This window comes from Eriocheir sinensis, chromosome 26 (genome assembly GCF_024679095.1).
Source record: "Eriocheir sinensis breed Jianghai 21 chromosome 26, ASM2467909v1, whole genome shotgun sequence".
Taxonomy (NCBI): Eukaryota; Metazoa; Arthropoda; class Malacostraca; order Decapoda; family Varunidae; genus Eriocheir; species Eriocheir sinensis.
In genome coordinates this window covers 7021808-7042325 of record NC_066534.1, presented here as the reverse complement: position 1 = coordinate 7042325, position 20518 = coordinate 7021808, and the positions used below count along the sequence as shown (strand labels likewise).

The 20518-nt window shown below is 40.3% G+C and overlaps 1 protein-coding gene across 1 annotated transcript in view; it reads right to left on the bottom strand.

The window, feature by feature from the left end:
* Positions 1-336: 336 nt before the first annotated feature.
* The window catches only part of LOC127003730 (endochitinase-like), a 34269-nt gene continuing 14087 nt past the window's right edge, over positions 337-20518 (bottom strand). The window contains exons 3-10 of the mRNA XM_050870690.1: positions 20074-20239; positions 18983-19082; positions 16632-16754; positions 14399-14522; positions 12661-12855; positions 10781-10859; positions 10202-10659; positions 337-1846 (exon numbers count right to left, since the gene is read on the bottom strand). Of these exons, the coding sequence (XP_050726647.1) occupies positions 1727-1846; positions 10202-10659; positions 10781-10859; positions 12661-12855; positions 14399-14522; positions 16632-16754; positions 18983-19082; positions 20074-20239 (1365 nt within the window). The 3' untranslated portion in view covers positions 337-1726. The remainder of the gene's footprint in view (positions 1847-10201; positions 10660-10780; positions 10860-12660; positions 12856-14398; positions 14523-16631; positions 16755-18982; positions 19083-20073; positions 20240-20518) is intronic.

Here is a 20518-nt window from a genome sequence, read left to right as displayed (position 1 = left end):
TAACCACGGTTCTCATCTCTCTTCCTCTTAAGTAGCTTTCCATCCAGCACTTCATTTTCCCTCTCAGTCCTCCTTTATTTTCTAGTTTCCACAGCAGTCTTGAATGTGGAACTTTGTCAGATGCCTTCTTTAAGTCTAGGTAAATGCAATCCACCCATCCGTCTCTTTCCTGTAATTTGTCACTCTTGAGTAAAAGCTCAGCAAGTTTATCACACATGAGCGGTCTTTCCTGTGTGTGTGTGTGTGTGTGTGTGTGTGTGTGTGTGTTTTCATGCAAAAATGCGCTGTTATCCGTTGCATATAAATGGTTTGCCACCTATAGTATTGAAATTGAGGTTGTCTTTTTACAACTTTATTTTTAAGGAAGAAACAGCAACATTTAAACGTTTGGTAGAGACGGCCGGAGAGCCGATTTTCACAGGTAGATACTCAACAAATATTTTAGGATGCAAGCCAAAAGTATAACAGCTCACCATATTTCATTAGAAGTTGAATTCAATTCATATAAATACTTAACCCTCATAGTGACAAGTTGTTGATAGAAGAGTGAATTTAACAACTGTTCTAAGACTTCTACACTGAAACCTGACGTAAATTAAGGGAAGATCTTTCTGGCAGGAGAGGTCACATACACCTAGGGTTGCAAAGGGTAGGAAAGTCTCCCGGAAAAATGAAAATTTTTCAGGGAAAGTTTCCGGGAATTTTCATGGCCCAGGAATTTGGGGAACTTCCGGGAATTTTCACATATTTCACACGTGTATTTGTATTAGTAAATAAACCAATTTTGGCTAATATAACTTTTAATTAAAAAAATCAAGCAATAATAAAAAAAAAGTATTTTTATACTTTCACATTTATGTTATTGTAAGCTTGCTTGGAGTTGTACAATTATGGGTAGAGTTAACCGACATACTTATTTCCTACGTATGCTGTAGTCATATAATTACTTCATTACGTACATTTTACTTATCTATCAGTGTCCACCTTCCTTCTCTCTCTCTCTCTCTCTCTCTCTCTCTCTCTCTCTCTCTCTCTCTCTCTCTCTCTCTCTCTCTCTCTCTCTCTCTCTCTCTCTCTCTCTCTCTCTCTCTCTCTCTCTCACACACACACACACACACACACACACACACACACACACACATTCGAGAGAGCTGTGGTTTGACCGAACACAACAGCTGGGAGATAAAAGCCAAGAGTGGAGTGTATGGGGTTGACGGAAGTATGGTGTGTGTGTGTGTGACAAGCAGGTATTGGATAATACTGTAATTAAACAACCAATATAATCCTCATGAAAGTGTGGAGAGTCTTGAACCTTAGGGAACACAGTACTGTACAAACAGTACATTAATCATCTGTACTGAACGTGTCCAATGACTCCAGTTATCAGTGCCAGTCCTATCCTGATTACGTTTGCTCAGGGTCAATAGGGGGCTTAGTGTGTCTCACAAGCCACATGAGACTCAGTAGGCGTCACTTAAAAAATCCTGTCTGCGCCACCAACGGGCTAAAGGCTACACACCAACAGCTCCCTAAAACTGAAGTTTCAAGAGGCAACAATAACCTTAGCTTAAAAAAAGGTTAAATGCGTCATAGGCAAACTTGTATTTTCTAATTCACAAAGTTCCCGAAAATTCCCAAAATTCCCATGGAAAATTTCACACTTCAAAATTCCCGGGAATATTACAGCTCTATTCACACCTCTTGCTTACCACACCCTGCGAGGCGGCTACCCAGCAGCACATCGCGGCACCTGGATTGCCCAGTTGCAGTTTTTCTTAACAGGATCCCATACTGTTCCCGCACCGCACGAGAAAATTTGAGGCTTTCCATGGACGCACAAGATGTACTGAAACAAATAATACGGTTGGAAATATTAGCTTAATGCTTTTATGCGTATTATGTAACGTAAATGTGTGACGGTCAATGCCACACTTATATATACACACCAAAAAAATGGTAATATGTAAATCTATGGTACATTTCCTCTAAGATATTACTTGCTCTAAGACAAAACCTCTAACTATATATGGAAGTAAGTTTTTCTTTGCGTTCCAAACTTCAAGCCAAGCTTAACGATGAAAGTTAGTAGAAAGTATAGTGTGACGAAGGAACAAGGAAGTTTTTTTTTTTTAAATGCTGTGAGCACCTTCAGTAAATCAAAGAGCGAGTGTGATGCAGAGGTTCTTCATAACATTTTCCCTTACGCATATAGCACGTGCAGTGCTACACGGTTCGTTTAATACTCTTTTTTTTTTTGTACAGCAACTAAAATTGAAGTTAAATTCAATACAAACTACTACTAGTGTAGCTTATATTAAATTGTTTGTGTACACCTTGTTCATTATTTGATTAAGTGTATTGATGAATTAGTGCAGTCATTCTAGGAAGCGTCCAAGTAGACTTGGTTTAATTTCTTGAAACATCAAAAATAAGTGTTGCTTATTCTCGAACCATAGTATGTATGCATATATATACCCCAATATTTGACCGATACCGATACCGATACCCCAATATTTGACCGATACCGATACCCCAATATTTGACCGATACCGATACCCCAATATTTGACCGATACCGATACTGATACCGATACCTATACCTGTGCATTAATTTTTTTATACAACAATTCCAGGAGCTAAAAGGCAATATCAAATGTTAAAGAAAAACACTACTCATTTTTCCACCATGGAAGGGAAGAAAAAAAAAGTAACCAGTGGTGACCTGAAAAAAGGTGTCCATAGATCCGTAGCCAGACGTGCTGACCACTGCACCACGGAACCGCATGTTAACCCTATACGGGGCGGCGAGGCAGCAGTGCATGGTTAACCCAAGTGTTACAACCCACCCCCATGAGTTTCGACAAGGGGCGAGGGAGGAGGCGCCTCGTGAGGTCTAGTTGACTCAGCAAGGTTAGTTTTACCTTAATTGCCGTACATGTAGGCAGCCCTGGCAGCGTGCCCCGTTGCGGGGCGACCGTCTGACTGTCGGTACTAACAGTACCAGCTAAACGTTACGGTACCGGTACCAGATTGCTCGGATTTATTTGTTGGATTTATTGATAATTCTTCATATCCGATTCTTTTCTTTATTTAGGTTCTTAATAAATATTGTTATTGTTATTAGACTATGATCGAGTACATCCATAATAACTATACATGCTATTTTTTTTTATCGAAAAAATAAATTATCACTTCATTCAGAGAGAGAGAGAGAGAGAGAGAGAACAACAGAAGAAACATCCTAATCGAGGGCAGAAATAAATGAGATGAAAAAGACCACTGTGTGTGTGTGTGTGTGTGTGTGTGTGTGTGTGTGTGTGTGTGTGTGTGTGTAACACACACACACACACACACTCACACACACAGTGGACTTTTTTCTCTCATTTATTTCTGCCCTCAATAATTTATTATTATTAGGATGTGTCTTCTGTTGAATATGAAGATATTTTTGGAAGTACCGGTACCTGGTGCCGAGAAGAATCTATTCAGCCGGCACCCAGTACTGGTACCCAGTGCCGGGAACCCTCATGGTCACTCGGGTGCCGGGAAGTCTCATGATCACTCGGCACGGAGCATTGCCGCTAGTGCTGGTACCGTTTGGATCTTAGTGACGCTCGGCGCTCGCCCGTCGCCATGCGGTCTGGGCCCTGTGGAGACGCCTTGAATGTTGTGCTCGCTGCTGAGTCACGGCCTCGCTGACCGTCTCCCCAAGTTCCCACCATTTTGTCCTGCTTTTCGTTTCCATCACAGCTCCCGTTTCCATTATTTTATTATTTTATTTATTTATTGGAGTTACTGGATAATTCTTCCTGTCCGATTCTTTTTCTTTTTTAGGTTGCTAATATATATTGTTATTGTTATTAGACCATGATCGAGTACATCCATAATAACTATACATGCTATTCTTTTTATCGAAAAAATAAATATTCACTTCATTCAGAAGGAGAGAGAGAGAGAGAGAGAGAGAGAGAGAGAGAGAGAGAGAGAGAGAGAGAGAGAGAGAGAGAGAGAGAGAGTTTTCTCTTCAGGAAATTTATTTGGGAAATTCATCAGAAGTCATAAGATAAAAAAAATACTCCTTTGGCTACCGGTACCGGTACTAACGGTACCTGAGTTTTCGGTACCGGTACTACCGGTACTCAAATTAACGGTACTTGCCCATCCCTACTGACTGACTGAGGCAGGCAAATGAGGCGAGTGGAGGAGCTCCGCCAGCCTCGCGCTAAAGCTACTAAACCTGTATTGTACGCGTCCGCGGTACCAAAGGCTATACTGTATACCAAGTATTATCTATTTGTATTCAAAGTAATATGAATCTTATCGTTTAAAGTGATGGAAATTAAATCACGGGAAATTCCAAACTACATAGTATCATAATACCAGATAATTACACTTTTCTAATATTTTTTCAACAATTTAGAAAATCCAATTTCTGTTGAACAAAATTATTTGCAACGAGTGACATGCGACATACAAAACTCCAAGTATCGGTAGCATCGGCAGAAAATCAGCCGATACCGATACCGATACTCTTAAAATGTCCCAATACCACCGATACCAATACCGATACCGATACATCGGTACATCCCTAATATACACACACACACACACACACACACACACACATATATATATATATATATATATATATATATATATATATATATATATATATATATATATATATATATATATATATATATATATATATATATATATATATATATATATATATATATATATATATATATATATATTATATATATAGTCGACAGATTGACGGCCCCGCGTTCAGGAGGACGCAAGTTCAATCCCCGGTGCCACCAAGCTGGGATTTTTCAGCCGCCGCCGAGTGGCTTAAAACTACCCACATGCTGTCCAGAAGACCACCCGGACTCTAGATTTTAGGATTAAAGATGTGTTTTTTTCGGGCAGCATGAGCCAATGCAAGATGGCGCCACTAAAAACACTCGCCTGCCCAAGAACGGGCTGGGCCGACCATCAGGCCCCACCGGGAAGAAACCTACCGGCGCAATAGGCCGCGACGTAAAATAGAAAAAACATGTACATATATATATATATATATATATATATATATATATATATATATATATATATATACAACAAAGGAGTCAGTTCACGGGCACAAAAAAAAACAATAAAAAAAAGCCCGCTACCAAGTAGGTAAAGCAAAAGAGGTGGCCGAAAGGAAGATCAAATACAGGAGGAGAGGTGTCCTGATACCCTCCTCTTGAAAGAGTTCAAGTCGTAGGCAGGAGGAATTACAGATGAAGGAAGATTGTTCCAGAGTTTACCAGCGTGAAGGATGAAAGAGTGAAGATGCTGGTTAACTCTGCATAAGGGGTTTGGACAGTATAGGGATGAGCATGAGAAAAAGTCGAGTGCAGGGCCAGGAGGGGGAGGCATGCAGTTAGCAAGTTCAGAAGAGCAGTCAGCGTGGAAATATCGATAGAAGATAGAAAGAGAGGCAACATTGCGGCGGAATTTAAGAGGTAGAAGACTATCAGTATGAGGAGGAGAGCTGATGAGACGAAGAGCCTTAGCCCACTCTGTCCAGAAGAGCTGTGTGGTGGAGCCCCCCACATGAGATGCATACTCCATACGAGGGCGGACAAGGCCCTGTATATGGACAGCAACTGTGCAGGGAGAAGAACTGGCGGAGACGGTGCAGAACGCCCAGCCTCGAGGAAGCTGATTTAGTAAGAGATGAGATATGAAGTTTCCAGTTGAGATTTTGAGTTAAGGATAGACCGAGGATGTTTAGTGTTGAGGAAGGTGATAGGGTGTTGTCAAAGAATAGGGATAGTTGTTTGGAAGATTGTGTCGAGGATAGGTGGAAAAACTGTGTTTTGAGGCGTTGAAGGACACCAGGTTCTTCTTGCCCCAATCGGAAATAATAGGTCTGAGGCTAAGCGTTCTGCAGCCTCCAGCCTTGAGTCGTTAAGTTCCTGAAGGGTGGGTCTTCTATTAAAAGAAGTTGAGTAATGCAGAGTGGAATCATCGGCGGAGGAATGGATAGGACAGTTCGTTTTGGAAAGAAGATCATCAATGAACAACAGAAAAAGAGTGGGAGATAGGACAGAACGCTGTGGGACACCACTGTTAATAGATTTAGGGGAAGAACAGTGACCGTCTACCACGGCAGAAATAGAACGGTCAGAAAGGAAACTGGAGATAAAGGTACAGAGAGAAGGATAGAAACCGTAGGGAGGTAGTTTAGAAAAAGATTTGTGCCAGACCCTATCAAAAGCTTTTGATATGTCCAGCTTAATAGCAAAAGTTTCACCGAAACGGCTAAGAGAGGATGACCAAGAGTCAGTTCAGAAGGCTAGGAGATCACCAGTAGAACGCAACTTGCGGAACCCATACTGGCGATCAGATAGAAGGTCAGAAGTGGAAAGGTGCTTTTGAATCTTCCGGTTAAGGATTGATTCAAAAGCTTTAGATAGACAAGAAAGTAAAGCTATAGGGCGGTAGTTTGAGGGATTGGAGCGGTCACCCTTCTTAGGCACAGGCTGTATGAAGGCATACTTCCAGCAAGAAGGAAAGGTAGATGTTGACAGGCAGAGGCGAAAGAGTTTGACCAGACAGGGTGACAGCACGGAGGCACAGTTTTTAAGGACAATAGGAGGCACTCCATCAGGTCCATAAGCCTTCTGAGGATTGAGGCCAGAGAGGGCATAGAAAACATCATTTTGAAGAATCTTTATAACAGGCATAAAGGAGTCAGAGGGGGGATGAGTAGGAGGAATATGCCCAGAATCGTCCAGAGTGGAGTTTTTAGAAAAAGTTTGAGAGAAGAGTTCAGCCTTAGAGATAGATGAGACGGCAGTGTTGCCGTCAGGACTGAGGAGTGGAGGGAAAGATGAAGAAGTGAAGTTGGAGATGTTTTTGGCTAGATGCCAGAAGTCACGGGAAGAGTTAGAGAAAGCAAGGTTTTGACATTTTCTATTAATGAAAGAATTTTTGGTTAGTCGGAGAATAGATTTGGCACGATTTCGTTCAGAAATGTAAAATTCATAATTAGCATTAGTTTGAAGGCTCTGGTACCTTTTGTGAGCTACCTCTCTATCATTGACAGCACGAGAACAAGCGTGATTAAACCAAGGCTTTTTAGCGTGAGGAGTAGAGAAAGAACGAGGAATGTATGCCTCCATTCCAGAGACAATCACCTCTGTGATGCGCTGAGCACACACAGAGGGGTCTCTATCCTGGAAGCAATAATCATTCCACGGGAAATCGGAAAAGTACATCCTCAGGTCGTCCCACCGAGCTGAAGCAAAATGCCAGAAGCATATATATATATATATATATATATATATATATATATATATATATATATATATATATATATATATATATATATATATATATATATATATATATATTTAGGGTAGGCGGTGGCTGAGTGGTAGCGTATGGGGCCCACATTCACTACGTGATGGACGACGGGTATTCGAATTCCCGCGCTACCACCTCGGATTTTCAATCACCGCCGAGTGGCTTAAAACTACCTACAAGCTGTCCTGAAGATCACCCATCAACCCGGACTCTAGAGGAAACCGTCCAAGTGAATCAAGAACGAGTTCCGGGGGTCAGCATGAGCCAAGAGAAGTTGGCGCCACTATAAACACTTGCCTGCGCCATGACGGGCTGGGGCCGAACACCATCCAAGCCCCTCAAGCAAGCCTACCGGCGCTATAGGCTTAGACGAAATATATATATATATATATATATATATATATATATATATATATATATATATATATATATATATATTTATATAATTTTTTTTTTTTTTTTTGTACAGCAGAGGAGTCAGTTCAAGGGTATAAAAAGGGTAACAAATGTTAAAAAAAAGCCCGCTACTCACTGCTCCTAAGAAGAGTTAGAGGAGTGGCCGAAATATTGGTCAATTTCGGGAGGAGAGTGTCCTGATACCCTCCTCTTGAAAGAGTTCAAGTCGTAGGCAAGAGGAAATACAGATGAAGGAAGATTGTTCCAGAGCCTGGGCCAGGGCCTGGTGGTCGACCCAAGCCCGTCATAGCGCAGGCAATTTTTATCGTGGCGCCAGTTATGCTTGGTTCATGCTGCCCCCGGAACTCATTCTTAATTCACTTGGACGGTTTTTTCTAGAGTCCGGGTTGATGGGTCCTGTCCTGGACAGCATGTGGGTAGTCTTAGGCCACTCAGCGGTGACTGAAAAATCCCAGGTGGTACCGTGGGGATTCGAACCGACGTTGTCCATGGCGCCGTGAATGCTAGACCCGCACGCTAAGCACTCAACCATTATATATATATATATATATATATATATATATATATATATATATATATATATATATATATATATATATATATATATATATATATATATATATATATATATATATATAATCTTGATGTTGCCGTGCAGTTTTGGTTCCTTTCACACGGAATAGCCGTTAGGGCATTAGAATATATGCGACCTGGCTGAAGTTTATTAATGGATGAAAGGTTTTAACGTGGTTGAAGTTAATAAGGTTCCTGGGTTATTAGGGCGTAGTTGAGTTCGTAGCAGGGGTTTATGTTAGAGAAATTCAACTGTATCAAAAGTGTTTACATACATTGGTTTACGATTATAGTAGTGGATAAGAGGAAAAGACCTATGCTGTGCCTAGCGTTACATTTATGTAACGCTTTTTTCTGTTAAAACTAAGCTCGCTACATTTTTCTTGATTGAGACCGGTTTGAACAGGCTTTTTAGATTTTTACACAAGACTTGTAAGAACACATTCATGCGAAAGAAGACGAGACGATATCCTTCATTCTGCCCACAGGCATTGTACCGACAAGTAGCTCCCGCTTGGTAAATGACCTTCTAAAAGGTAAGAATTTTTTTAATATTACTTTTGAAGTATATTAGTTTTTTATTACTGATATGGTTCAACCTGGGATGAAGGAATATAATTATGTTGTATATGTAATTTTATTACTTTAATCTTTTTCTCTATACCAAATTTAAAGTGCTGTTACATATATGTAATGCTAGGTAATACAGGGACTTTTTTTTTTCCCTGTAAATGTATTTTTTTCTGACTTATCTCTTACAAGTATTATCGTATTCTTTCCAGACCCTTGACTTGTGATGACATTCTAGGCACATTAGAAGAGGAGGATGTACTTGCTGCAGTGTATATAGAACCAACTAATTACATAACATACTACCGAGGTTTTTTTTTAAATAGAAATTTGGAATTCAGTTTCTTTTCCTGTCCATTATTTGTATCTTTAGTGTTGTTGATAAAAAAAAGTGATAGAAAATTGTATACTTATTGTATAAATATAATAAATAAATTTCCTTATTGTACACATGTTTACTTTACTCCCTCATTGATAGAAAATGTACTCGTATCTGCCTAGCGTTACATATATGTAACACCTCATTCTCGCTTGATTATTTGATATGCAATTCATTAATGCTATGAAATATAATACTTAGCCCATACTAAATACGAAAACAAATAAAAATCAAAGTTTTTAATAAATAAAAAAAATCCGGTCAGATAAGGGTTCCTGGGTTATTAGGGCGTAGTAGAGTTCGTAGCAGGGGTTTATATTAGAGAAATTTAACTTTATCAAAAGTGTTTACATACATTGGTTTACGAATATAGCAGTGGATAAGAGGAAAAGACCTATGTTGTGAGCGCATAATGTAAACCTTCAAGAAAAGTTTAAATATACTCATGGATATGCAGAATAGGTGGTATTGAGTTAACTGGAGTGACTTGTGTAGGTCTCTTGCAAACTTTTATATTTTTGTTAGCTACTGATGTAACAAGGACCGAATCGAATAAAGATTGAATGCTCAAGGAAGGATTTGAGAGAAAATCAATCGTCAGAGGCATAATTATGAGTATGATCGGGCTGAGTCACAAAATAGAAGACTGATATAACTAGTAAAATCCAATCGTCCCAATATTGCGGCTGTACTTGTTTCTTGGATCTTTATTTTAAATTAATATAATTTTGACAAATGTACATATACAATGAACTATGCTAACATTTACCTTGGAGATGAGTTAAATAATTTTTATTCAATTATGACTTAAGATATCATGTCAGCTCTCTCGTATAATGTTTGGGAGTGAACACAAGTGTAAGTATTCAAAATATATCCATAGAAAAGGCATGACACTCACCTTGGAGCACTGTTGATGGGGGAAAAATCCGTCACCGAGGCTGCAGTCTGTGAACTCCGGCGGAGCGTCATGAATTTGTCCTCCTGGAGGTTTGACTGGTGGTGCATCGGTTTGCCCCGAAGGAGCAGTAGGAGGTCCAGCAGGAGGTCCAGTGGGTATTGTAGTTTGGCTTGCAGGGGGTGCCTGAGTGACGATGGAAGTAGGAGTTGTGCTCGAAGGGTTCCACGGCTTCCACCACGTTACTCTAGGGGTGGTAGTGGTGGGTGGGGGTATGGGCACCGTGTAGCTCTGCATGCCATTATGAAGCACAGTGATCAATGGGTTGACGGTGCCGCACGTTCCATGAAAGTCATCCATGTCGATGGCCCAAGTCATGGCGCCGCCGTAGCCATTGGCCTTGATGAAGTTCATCTTGACCTGGAGGCTGCCCGGGTCCTCATAGCCCACCCATTGGTTGCCTGTCTCAGGGACAAAATTAGCATTTCAGCATTAATCCCTTCTCAGTCAGAGTCCCTACTTTATCATAGAAATTAGAAAAATATCTTCGCCGGAAAGAAAGCTTCAATGATAGAAACTGACCTTTGTGCGTGTAAGGACACTCCCCAATCTGGTCATACTGCCGGACCCAGGCCGTGTCGTTCTGCATCATTTCACAAATCTGTCAAATATCATCGTCGCTTATTCACCATGAAGCAATATTATTGACAGATTTTGCTTATCCTATTAGAATTATTACTTATATATTTTCACCACACCAGTTTTCCTCCCTTTCACATGGGGGAGTGGTGGCTGGAACGTTGTCATTTTAAATCTAAAAGGACAAGAAATCTAACTAATAATTTACACTTTTTATGCATGATATTCTTTGATAAAATCGATAAAGTAGCATGATAAAAATAGCATTAAAAAAATCGTGTTTCAATACAACACTGAAACAAAACAAAATGTCATCAAGTAATGTCCTTATAATGCTATATTCTATTATTGTACTTTATTGTTTTTATCAACGAATTTTATACATATAAAGTACAGGCTTCCCGTAAGAACTTGTCCCTTCAAATTCAAAACGAAAGCGTTGCAGCCGCCACTCACCCATTTGAAAGGAAGGAAATCAAGCGTGTGACGAAAAGATAAAAATAGCAATTCCAATGGGATAAGTAATACATTCGTCAAGTAGGCAGGTTCTAATAGAATAATGTAACAGGATTACGCAGAGTGGTTTCATTGCGGCTTAGTTGCCCGAGTGCTTTGTCCTGTACTAAAGTTTTTGCCACATTATGAACAGCTGGCTAACAAAAAGAAGTGAAGACTCAGTTGAGTGGCAAATCTTGGACGTTTGTTAAGGGGGAAAATCAGTAAACAATTTCTTCAAAATATACAGTAGCGTACTCAGCTCTGTGATTAGAAACCTGACCCAAACTTAACCCGGAAATATTTCACATTTCCAATTTTTCATTTTTTTCCTGCTTTCTGATTCCATATTTAAACTAAATTATATCGTCTTAATTACTTCAGACAGTCACTGTAAGCATGTATATTAGAATGTTACATATTAATAAGAAACATGTTCAAGGAGATTATAAAATCTAAGCTTACATTTTGGCAGAGCATCGATAAAACTGCCAATAAAGGTCGAATGTTTCCTAAGTATTGAACCAAAACCTAAAACTGAGATCCCGCAAAGTTTAGCATGTCAGTCTGTTAATAAAATGTTAAAGTTTAAATAATATTGTATAATGTAATATTTCTTTTTATGTTGTTGAAGACTTCAATCACTGTTTCACTATCAAAAGCTTCGGCTACTTTTGTTCGCTGCATATAATGGGGCCCCGTTCATACTTGACAACAAGGTGTGCGATGTGTTGCGCAACTTGATGCTTCAAGTAACTCTCGCAAAGTTGCCAACCTCGGAAGACATATTCATCCTACACAGACACAGAAATTACCTTACCTTTCAGGATGGAAATTTACTATGCTTGGTAGTAGTGCTTTTATTTATATGCCGGTAATTATGAAAAAAAAAGTTTTCTAAATGTAGTATTCAACAATCTTCCTTTACATACAGTCTTGTGTTTCGGTACGGAATTTAGCCACTCACTGCGGGTAAGAGCTGTGAAACTGTCTGTTCTAAATCATCCATTGATCTATGTTAGACTAGCAAGGCGCCCTACAGTTGCTGTCAAATAATTATTATGGTCATATTCTTCCCAAAATGTATGTGAATCATTTTTATGCCTTAAAAATATAATAAATATTACTTGTGTCCGTTCCAACCACAAACATCACGTGTACGTGGCCATATGAGTTCATTGTTCAAGTCATGTATAATCTGTGTCAAAATTTCAATTCAGAAATGTAGCAGAGGGAAATTTCAAGTTGTTATTTCCCCGTAATTTTGTCAGGAAGTCAGTCTGCTTCGTCCCCTCTGCCCCTTCACTGGCTGTGCCACTCAACCTTACCTCATAGTAAGCGAGAAACCCCTTTGCGCCGGTGTACGGGCCAGGCAGACCTCCACCCTCCCATTTTTTGACTGGTGCCCGAAGGCCATTGGTGTCGGGGCTTCCCAATGTGTACGTCCTCCCGTAGAAAGGGACACCGACGACTAGCTTATCTTTTGGGCAGCCCATGTTGACCCACAGCTGCAAGCCATCTTCCTGGGGAGAAACAGGAAAGAGGGGATCATGGTACAAATCTGGTTACATCCAAAAAGAGACCTGTCATTTCTTCGTCTCAATAAGTAAGAACAAAAAAGTGTCTACGTAGTTGAAAATGAAAACGAAATAAGCTGAGAGCAATGTTACATTTTAAAAATTGAAAACAGCTGAACAACTCGAGAAAATCTTTTTGATGCACTACTTTGAATCTTTGGAAAGTCTGTTGTTCATTGTGTGTGTTATATATTGTGTGCTGCTGGATAAATGGAAGGATTTTAATGCACTACGAAACTGATCTTTAAAAATGTCTGTGAGCTTATCTGTATCTCAATTCTAGATAAGGATGGAGTAATCGTATTCGGTATCCGCATTCGAATACACTCGAACACAGTAATTAGGTTAATTCATGTTCGAATCATTGTTATTAGAGACAAGTATTCCAATTCGTATTCGACTACTTTGGCAAAACATTCATATTCGTCGAATAATCTGACGAACAATCAAAAATTCTTTATCAGAAATAATCATCCCTTTGACTTTAACTTCAGTTTAAACGCATAAAGAGCGGTTACAATACGCTGTGAAATGTGGTTTGACAGAACATTACTATAAATTGGAATGGCTTTTTTATTATTTTTTCCTTTTTTGTGTGCCCTCGAGCGGTCTCCTTTGTTGTAATATATATATATATATATATATATATATATATATATATATATATATATATATATATATATATATATATATATATATATATATATATATATATATATATATATATATATATATATATATATATATATATATATATATATATATATATATATATATATATATATATATATATATATATATATATATATATATATATATATATTGGATTGATTTTCCTCAATATGTACGTTTGAGTTGGGGCTCCTCTCAACGTTTTTAGGACACGTCGATAATCGGTACTAAGTGCGGCCGAGTGAGATGTCAGGGATTAAGTTTATTATGGTCATTCTTCAGTAAGTGGCTGTCTTCTGCCACACAAACTCTGTTGTACTTACGGTAGGTGTGATAACCCGGCTCTAAATACTGGCACCAGTTATGATTCATTGCTCATATTTTGGTGAGATTACTGAAATGTTATTATTGCATAACTATAGTAAAGTACGATGCTGAGTTCCAACAAAATCTTTTTTAGGGATAAGTATATCTACGAATGCATTCATGAATGCTTTTGTGAAGTATTTGTATTCCTAGAAATTTTAAGTAGTATTCTTGCATTTTAATACTTAAATCCTGTATTCATTCCATCCCTAATCCTAGAACAAGGATAGCAACTCCTAATACACAACAAAGCTCAAATATTTTGAGTGGACTTTTATCCATTTTGTAAATGCAGGGGTTTATCATCCTTTTCTTATGAATATCGGTCGATTCATTTCATTATTCCATTAATTTGGGAATTGAATGTTACATAGTTATCACTGTATGGAGCATTGTTTTCCTCAAAGGTCGTGAGCAGGATTCTCGCATGTTATATTCTCAGTTCACTTACCACGTTGAGCGTTTCGTATGCATACTGGTCGAATGGTCGCTTCCGAAGAGGTGAGTGAACATCCGCGAATCCTGCCCAGTTCCCGCGTAGGTCGTAGGTCATGGCGTGGATGGCATCTATATAGCTGTTGATATATGAGGAAGGAAGATGAAAAAGACAATAGTGGAACCGTCGAAGAGTGAAAAAAGAGAGCTAGAAGGGTGAAAATGGTTAATGGAACAATGGAAAGGGGAGAGTTGGATTCCTGAATGAAGCAAGTGCACTCAGTGGATTTTTTTTATTTTTTATTTACAACAAAGGAGACTGCTCAAGGGCAACAAAAATTGTAGAAAAAAAGCCTGCTACTTGCCGCTCCCACAACAGACGATAGTATAGAGTAGTCAAAAAAGAGAGGTCAAGTTATAGGCAGGAAGAAATACAGACAAAGGAAGGCTGTTCCAAAGTTTACCAGTGTAAGGGATGAAAGTGAAGATGCTGGTTAACTATTGCATACGGGGTTATGACAGTATAGGGATGGGTTAGAGTAGAAAGTCGAGTGCAGCGGGGCCGCGGGAGGGGGGGAGAGGGGGGAGGCATGCAGTTAGCAAGTTCAGAAGAGCAGTCACCATGAACATATCGATGGAAGATAGAAAGAGAGGCAACATGGCGGCGGAATTCAAGAGAAAGAAGACCGTCAGTATGAGGAGGGGACTTGATGAGACGAAGTGCCTTCGACTCTATTCTGTCCAAGAGAGCATGTAATGCATACCCCATACGAGGGCGGACAAGGCCCCTGTATATGGACAGCATCTATGCGGGGGAGAATAACTGGCGGAGACGATACAGAACGCCCAACCTCGACGAAGTTGATTTAGTGAGAGAGGAGATATGGAGTTTCCAGTTGAGATTTTGAGTTAAGGATAGACCGAGGATGTTTAGTGTAGGAGAAGGTGACAGCTGAGTGTTGTCGAAGAATAGGGGATAGGAGCTTGAAAGGTTGTGTCGAGTTGATAGGTGAAGAAATTGATTTTTGAGGCGTTGAAGGACACCAGGTCTTTCTAGCCCCAATCGGAAATGATAGTAAGGTCTGAGGTTAAGCGTTCTGCAGCCTCCAGCCTGGAATCGTATAGTTCCTGTTGTCTTGGCCTTCTATCAAAAGAAATTGAGTATTGCAAACTAGAGTCATCGGCGTATGAATGGAAAGGACGGCTCGTTTTGGAAAGATCATCAATGAACAACAGAAAGAGTGTGGGAGATAGGACAAACCCCTGTGGGACACCACTGTTAATAGGTTTAGGGGAAGAATAGTGACCGTCTACTACAGCAGTGATAGATCAGTCGGAAAGGAAACTGGAGATAAAGGTACAGATAGAAAGATAGAAACCGTAGGAGAGTAGTTTGGAAAGCAAAGATTTGTGCTAGACCCTATGAAAGGCTTTTGATATGTCTATCGCAACAGCAAAAGTTTCACCGAAACGGCTAAGAGAGGATGACCAAGAGTCAGTTTGGAAAGCAAGAAGATCACCACTAGAACGCCCCTTGCGGAACCCATACTGGCGATCAGAGAGAAGGTCAGAAGTGGATAAATGTATAAGAAAGTATGCATTAGCGGTCTTACATTAACAAAACTAGGCTCTGATAGGAATACAAGGGTCTAATTTTAGAGGCACATACTTTGTTAATTCCACGTAGTATTAGGTATCTTGTTTCCGGAAGTTATTAAGTTTAAGGGTGCTTAGTAATTGATTGAAAACTTGTCAAATATATTTCTGAAGTTTATACCTCATTTCCTACTTCTTGGAAGACTACTGACATTATTTTTTTCGTTTTTACATCGGAGTGAGTGATGCTTATTATTACTTATATTTTTTCACAATGCAATGATCGCCTATTTGATTAAACATTGCACTCAAGGGCTTTCAAAAATCATCCTTCAGCTGCGCAATAATCTTGAAACGTTAAGGCGTCAGTTCACTTCGAAATAGCTTGAATGTAATTTTTATACTTAAAGAATTAAAGCATTTACGAATGTTTCTTTGAGAACCCGTTTTTTTACTCTGACACAAAGTAGGACCAATGACAACCAAGCATGAGACGTAAAACGTTACATTCCTCTAACTATTTTTTTCGCTAAGGACCATTTGTAGAAGATGGGGATAAGATTGGACTGGCTAATGCGACTTTGATCAAAAAGCTGGAAAAAAATGAGAGAATCTCGTAAACACACACACACACACACACTCTGGATACTCACTAACACAGCTCCTGAACGTGGTAGCCCTCCTGCAAGCGGAACTTAGCTACCGGCACTGCCATGGAGATCTCCCACCCTTTGCCCACTACATCAAAGGCCGCGCGTAGCTCCTTCACGAAGTCCCTGAGAGAATAACACCAACGTATTGAGGTAAAGCTTGAAATAACCAAAGACATAATGTGTATCCTAATAATACTTTAATAGTAGTGTTTGCTCGTGTGCGAGTCTTGTACAGCCACCAAATGTAGTGTTCTGGTCAAGACTTATGGATAATCTCAAGTGAAAGTCTGAGAAAGGCAATCACACCTATTTCAAAGACGCTTCTATGTGTGTACTACAGGGGAAAGGGACCCCTCACTGTAACCTTGCTATAATGACGCAGTATTGTCACAGGAACACACTTTGTAGGACCGAATGCTTTTCTTCTCAAATCCTGAAGCAGTTGAAGAGACCCAAAGTAGGTTTAAAAGGTGAAAATCAAACCGAGGCTGCGACGTAAATGTCACGGTAAAGATCGAGAAATAAAACTGAATCGTGAGGCAGAACCGAGGGTCTGATAACTAACTAATTAATGAGCAGCATACACCCGGGGGTGCGTCGCTTCACTCATTCTCCGTCCATACTTCCGACGGTCCTCCTGAGCAAGTCCCACGCAGCTGCCCTGTCCGTCCCAAGTCCTTCCTGGCAGGATCGGTTGACTTGCTCCAGTCATGAGTTATGAGGGCGTACCCTTGGTCTCCTCTACTCAGGGTTGTCTCATACAAAAGCAACCGGGAGGCACGCCATGTGCCTCTATAGCCGGAGTTGGCGTTGACGGACACACAAAGTCATCCGAGCGATACCCAATGACCTAGCGAAGGCACTTGGTACCAAAGGCATCGACACGCCTCTTCAAGTCACTATTTAGTGTCCATGTCTCACAGCCATACAGAAAGACAGGGAGCAAAAGTGACTTAAAGATTCGAATCTTTGTCTGCCTGCATAAATATCGACAACGCCATATACTCGTCTTGAGCGAGCCCATAACATTGTGGGCCAACCCGAGCTGTCGAGTGATTTCCTGGTGAGACCCGCCATTGTTATGAACTACGCTACCTAGGTATGTTAAGCTTTTGGTGACTTAGACATCCTCACCACATGCATGGACAGACTGAACTGTGTCATCCAGCAAGTCTCCAAACAACTGGACCTTTGTTTTGGCCCAGGAGACCTTCAGTCCCGGAGACTTCGCCTCCTCATGCAGCACTTGGAGAGCCAGGACCTCCAGCGATTCTGCGAGGAGTACAGCATCGTTAGCAAAAAAAAGATCAGTGACCTTGATGTCACCAACAAATGCTCCGCAACGACTTTGATCAGCAACTTTGCCTAATACCCAGTCCATGCAAGCGTTGAAAAGTGATGGAGCAAAGACGCACCCCTGCCTCACCCCTGCATTAACAGGGCAGAAGCCGGAAACGCCTCCCCCACACTTCGTAGCCCTCTTAAGTTCTTCAGTAAAGGCCAGTCATCAGGTCAATAATCATTGCAGGAATACCACAGATCCAGAGAATATTCCAAAGTGCCTCACGATGCACCGAGTCATAAGCCTCCTTGAGATCGATATAGGCTGCGAGCAATCCCTGTCGAAACTCACGTCGGCGTTCCACGAGGACACGAAGTACTAGGACGTTGTCAATTGTTGACTTGCCGGGAGTGAACCCAGATTGCTCAGGTCTCTGACACTTTAGCAAATGAGATCGAATTCGCATCAGCAACAGATGAGCGAGCACCTTGCCCGGCACACTGAGCAGTGCGATACCACGGTAAATGTGGAATTAATTTGATGATTTTATTGATGTTTTAGGCGTTTTAATTGATCTTTTTAAATGTGCTAAAAGGATTAATAAGGACGATTTAGATTAAGTACTTATTTTAAACACTTATTGAAGAACACGCATCGACGGATATAAGTTAGATAAATTCTGGCTCTGAAAGGAAATATGCAAGAACTGTTTCACAAACAGGGTGGTGCATGAATGGAACAAACTGAGCAGGTATGTATAGTTTATGAAAACAATTGAAAGCTTCAATTGGAGGTTAGATGTATTTATGGAGGGAATGAAATTTGATGTAATCATCTTATAACCTTGTGTATCCTCGTGTAATTAAGTGAAAATCCTGCAATGTAGGCCATAAAAGAAAAGGTTGCAGAGTAAATAAATAAAGACATGGAGTTGAGGACGTAAGAGCTTAATGACAAAACACATTTAGGTCCGGAAATCATTATACTGAAAGGAGACTATTATAGGTGATAATCTTTACTCATCTTTGTGCTCCTAAGTCCATATGTGAAGGGCAGACAAAATACTCACAGGAAATTATCTTTGTCTTTGAATGTTCCTCCTCTGTCTGCTGCCCCAGGGTACTCCCAGTCGAGGTCGAAGCCATCGAACCCGTATCGATTCATGTAGTCTGTGAATGGAGAGGGAGAGGAATATGTTGTTCTCAAAACCGAGTTGGATAGTGAGAGTGGTCATGAATTTCTTTTTGGCAGTTCTGATCTCTTGATTATTAGTTCTGCTCTATACTCAATTTCAATCATATGAGCTTACGTTTCTAATTTTTTTCTCGATCGATTGATTGTACTACATGCTTAACGTCGTTCTCTCTCTCTCTCTCTCTCTCTCTCTCTCTCTCTCTCTCTCTCTCTCTCTCTCTCTCTCTCTCTCTCTCTCTCTCTCTCTCTCTCTCTCTCACACACACACACACACACACACACACACAAACATATCTACAAAGCCTTCATCATCCCAAAGCAGCTGGAGAAAGCGCAGAAGTGGGCATGCAGGACAATATTTGGCACTACCTATACCACCTATGACGAGGCACTTCAAGCCCTGGCCCTGCCCAAGTTATGCGACCAATTTGTCATGACACTTGAGAGGTTTGGACAGCGGCTCCTCGCCCACCCCACCCACCGCAACCTCCTCCCTCCCCCAGCCCCTCTACCACAAAGGTCAATGAGGCATGTCAACCGCTTAATCCCCATAAGGGCTAGAACAGAGATACAAGAATAGTACCATCCCCACCATAGTCAATATCATCAACTCGCCCTCCCCATCGCAAACTTAGATGGTTTGCCAGTTTGAACCTTAAAATACATATTGCCCCTTGTGTGTGTTAGCTGTTTTGTTGATTGTTACCTTGTGATTAATTTTGTTACATTTGGCTCTGTATTTTTGTATATTTTCAGCCGCAAAGTTGCCTCTTTATCCTCAATAAACCGTTGATAATTATTATTATTATTATTATTTTTATTTTTATTTTTATTTTTATTTTTATTTTTATTTTTATTATTATCATCATCATTATTACACACACACACACACACACACACACACACACACACACACACACACACACACACACACACACACACACACACACACACACACACACCTACCCACAACACTGGCGATGAGAGAAGCCCTCCTTGAAGGCACGCTGGCCATCTGTGAGTACTTCTTGCCTCCCTCACCCCAGCCGCCGATGGCCAACATGGAGTGAAGGCCGGGAGTTCCCTTCGCCAGGTTAGTAAAGTTTTGGAACCCACCCTGCTGGACGTCAATCTGGGGACATGAAGCCGTGCAAATGGGTCTAGATTAAACGAGGGCAAAAGGAGGAAAACCTACGGGAACACACACACACACACACAAAAAAAAAGATAAATAAATAAATAAATAAATAAATAAATGTAAAAAAAAATAAGTAAATAAATAAAAAAAGATTGAAAGAAATACAGCTGATAATATTGGAAGAAAGAAGAGAGAGAGAGAGAGAGAGAGAGAGAGAGAGAGAGAGAGAGAGAGAGAGAGAGAGAGAGAGAGAGAGAGAGAGATTTACATAGA